This window comes from Charadrius vociferus, unplaced genomic scaffold (genome assembly GCF_000708025.1).
Source record: "Charadrius vociferus isolate BGI_N301 unplaced genomic scaffold, ASM70802v2 scaffold163, whole genome shotgun sequence".
NCBI classification, from domain to species: domain Eukaryota; kingdom Metazoa; phylum Chordata; class Aves; order Charadriiformes; family Charadriidae; genus Charadrius; species Charadrius vociferus.
In genome coordinates, this window is record NW_009648332.1 from 12,322,710 (window position 1) to 12,325,727 (window position 3,018).

Sequence of the window (3,018 nt, forward strand, 5' to 3'; positions counted from 1 at the left end):
ATCTGCTTGCAAGTCAGAGGTTAAATGTGGTCCAGACAAGGTCAGACAATCAATGCATACAGTACTCTTATATGGGTTTAGGTCGGTTTCAGGCATTTTTTCCTGTAAATTAATTTCTATTTTAAATAGCCTGATAGAACCTGTTTATATATATGTATTTAAACTTCCCTTAAGTTTGCCCTCTCAAAACAGAGTTTTGGATTTCATTTCTCTCAGTGGCATAGCAGTTAAAGAGGAGTGAGCACACCTCTTTGATGTTATCTGGGGAAGTAAGAAATAAGCATAATGAACACAGCCACACTGCTCTTCTGTTAATCCACCCTCAACGTCTGCCTACAGCAGCAGAGAGTGCAACATATCTCCTTGCAGCATTCAACCCCCTGTGGAAGTAATAATGGCTTTTGTGCTTCTTGTACTCTCAGATCCTGACAATCCACGGTCGGACACACTCATGCACACCGGTATCTGGTCTGGGCTTCCCATCACAGCCAGGTTTCTGGCATAGCTTTAATAAACCATCAAACTACCTATTTTGAAAGCAAGATAAGGAGGAAGAAAAGAGAAGGTTTCATTCATGAACTATTTCATGAACTTCGTAAACCAAGAAAACAGGTCACAATTCTGTCCAACCAAGACCACGATCTTCCTCAAGATGCCAAAGCATAAATACTCAATGAATGCCAAGCCTGCACAGTAAGGCAGGTTTCTTCTCTCTGTAGGAGCTTAAGAAGGGTCTCACCACATTGCCTACATTTTGTTTTCATGCACAAAGAGTCTCCAAGACGTATTTATTCCACTCATACGAAAAAACAATTTCATGTACTTAAAAGAAAAAAGGGAGAAAGACGGCAGCACAGAAGGTTTTCTTCATTACAAAGTGTTTTTCCATCAGGCAATTATTTATAAGAACTTTTGTTAACACTGGAGTTTAGGCTCTGGAACAAAGTGGATATATTGTTTACTAGTTTTGCCAGTCAATCTTCTCTTGCAAAACCTCTCCCTTCCCCCTCTCTGTTTCCAGCCAAGTCAGTCTCTTGAATAGCTCAGGAGTTTCCTTTGTCACTGAGATCTCCTTTTCCACAAATTGTCCCCTGAATAATGCCATCTTCAATGTAGTGCCCTGAGGTATCTGTGCTTCTGCAGAGAACTGTCGAGGGGACCCGCGACGAACGTCTGTCCTGGCTCTTATCCTCAGAGGAGCAGCAAATCATCCTTTTCATGGTACTCCACATCTCATCATCTTTGTACGAATAAATTATTGGATTCATTACAGAGTTCAGCAGGGCCAGGAGAAGAAACCACCTTTTCACATTCTGAATGCCACAGTAGGTGCAGTTCAGACCATCGAGCAGTAAGACGACCAGGCCAGGGGTCCAGCAGACAACAAAGGCACCTAGAAATAAAGGAGACAAAAAGACTTCAAACTGCTAGGGGGTTGGGGTTTTTTTTTTGCATCTTACAAGACTATTGGGTTCATCAAAATTCTACACAAAAGTGATAAAAACAGGAAAGCAGGAGAGGACAAAATTCTAATGACAGTAGCAAAATTATATCTACTACAGCTTCTCTGCTAAGCCCCAAGCACGAGGTAGGACAGGTCTCAGAAGTCTGCAGGGAGCATGAATCCAGCTGCTGACAGCATCAGCTCAAACATGAGTGGGGAAAGGTCATCACAACAGTGATTTGTACACGCTGATAAATAAACAAGAGCTCTGGAGCATTAACAAGCAGAGAACTGGTGCTTTGAACACAGACTTCCTCTCTTCATCTGTCTCTCGTATGCTGGAGAAGATACCAGGTGGTCCATTTCCACCACTGCCGCAAGATAATCCAAAGAAAAGATGTGTCTGCTGTCACACTACAGCTGACTCTGCAAAGCTAAGGGCATACTGCTCAGTACATAAAACAAGAGTCGCATAATTTGAACACGTCTGGCTGGAAACCCCACAGCTAGTGTAGGATGCACGCTGTTATCTGCGACACACCAACACTGCTCCCCAGCCGGAGCAGCAGCCCACCTCACTCCTCTGATCCCTCCTGGGATGTGTGTGCTGGGTACAGACCCAACAACTCAGATGCAAAAAAGAAATTCAGTTATAAATGAAAAGAGAGAAAGAAACAAATAGGTAAGTTAGCAAAGATGAACCAGAAATGTAGCAGCCAGGGCAAAGAACCAAAGCAAAGAACAGAATAAAAAGCAAAAAAAAAAAAAAAAGATTAAAAGGATTAGGAAGTACGAGAGCAGTGATGGGGGGAACAAGAAAACTCTGCAAGAGAGGCATTTCTCCAAAAGACAGCCAAAAAAAACCCCGGGACAAGCCCAGGAGCAGCAGGGTTCTGCTCCTGTTTCAGCTGGGAGGCAGGAATGACAACAGCCCCTGTGAAGAAGTGAGACACAAGGTGATAATAAAAGCTGAAAGAGGCCAAGTAGGACAACACATTGCTTTCCCACCAGCCCCTCAAAAAAAAGGAAAAAAAGAAACGGGAATAAAGGAGAAGATATATTGGACAGAGTGATGACAATGTGAAGAAAGCACAGAAATCACAGCTTAGAAGAAGTTCAACATTGTGTTTGCGTCTTTCCATGTTATTGCACATCCCCACCATAAAGGCAGGGGTGTGGGCAGGACTGGTGGGGAGGCGGAATATCACGACTGAATGCAGCCCTTGGCCAAGAGCTTGGGATGGGCCCTGAACTGCCCCATCTGCCCTCCTGCCTCCCCCCGGCACCACAGCCTGTCATCCCTCGCCTTGAGCCCAGGGAAGGGCTAGCCCTATACATGATAATACTAACTTAGAACAAGCCACAATTGCTGTCTGACAGACAGAAATAGAAAATTACAGCTCTGCACAACAGTCACAGTTTGAACAACGTACTGAGGAAATGCCAATCATTTATAACAGAGTTTCCCCCTTCTCAGGCTTAGAAAAAAACCCAATCAAACAAATAAGAATGATAACAGCTACATGCTAAAGAGCTCTTCTGGGGGTGTTGGTATCTGTTCCAGAGTTTTGGTA

At 43.8% G+C, this 3,018-nt stretch overlaps 1 protein-coding gene across 1 annotated transcript in view; it reads right to left on the reverse strand.

The window, feature by feature from the left end:
• Positions 1-1,043: 1,043 nt before the first annotated feature.
• LPAR3 (lysophosphatidic acid receptor 3) overlaps positions 1,044-3,018 on the reverse strand; it is a 10,996-nt gene continuing 9,021 nt past the window's right edge. The window contains exon 3 of the mRNA XM_009884713.1: positions 1,044-1,393. Coding sequence (XP_009883015.1) covers positions 1,044-1,393 — 350 coding nt within the window. The remainder of the gene's footprint in view (positions 1,394-3,018) is intronic.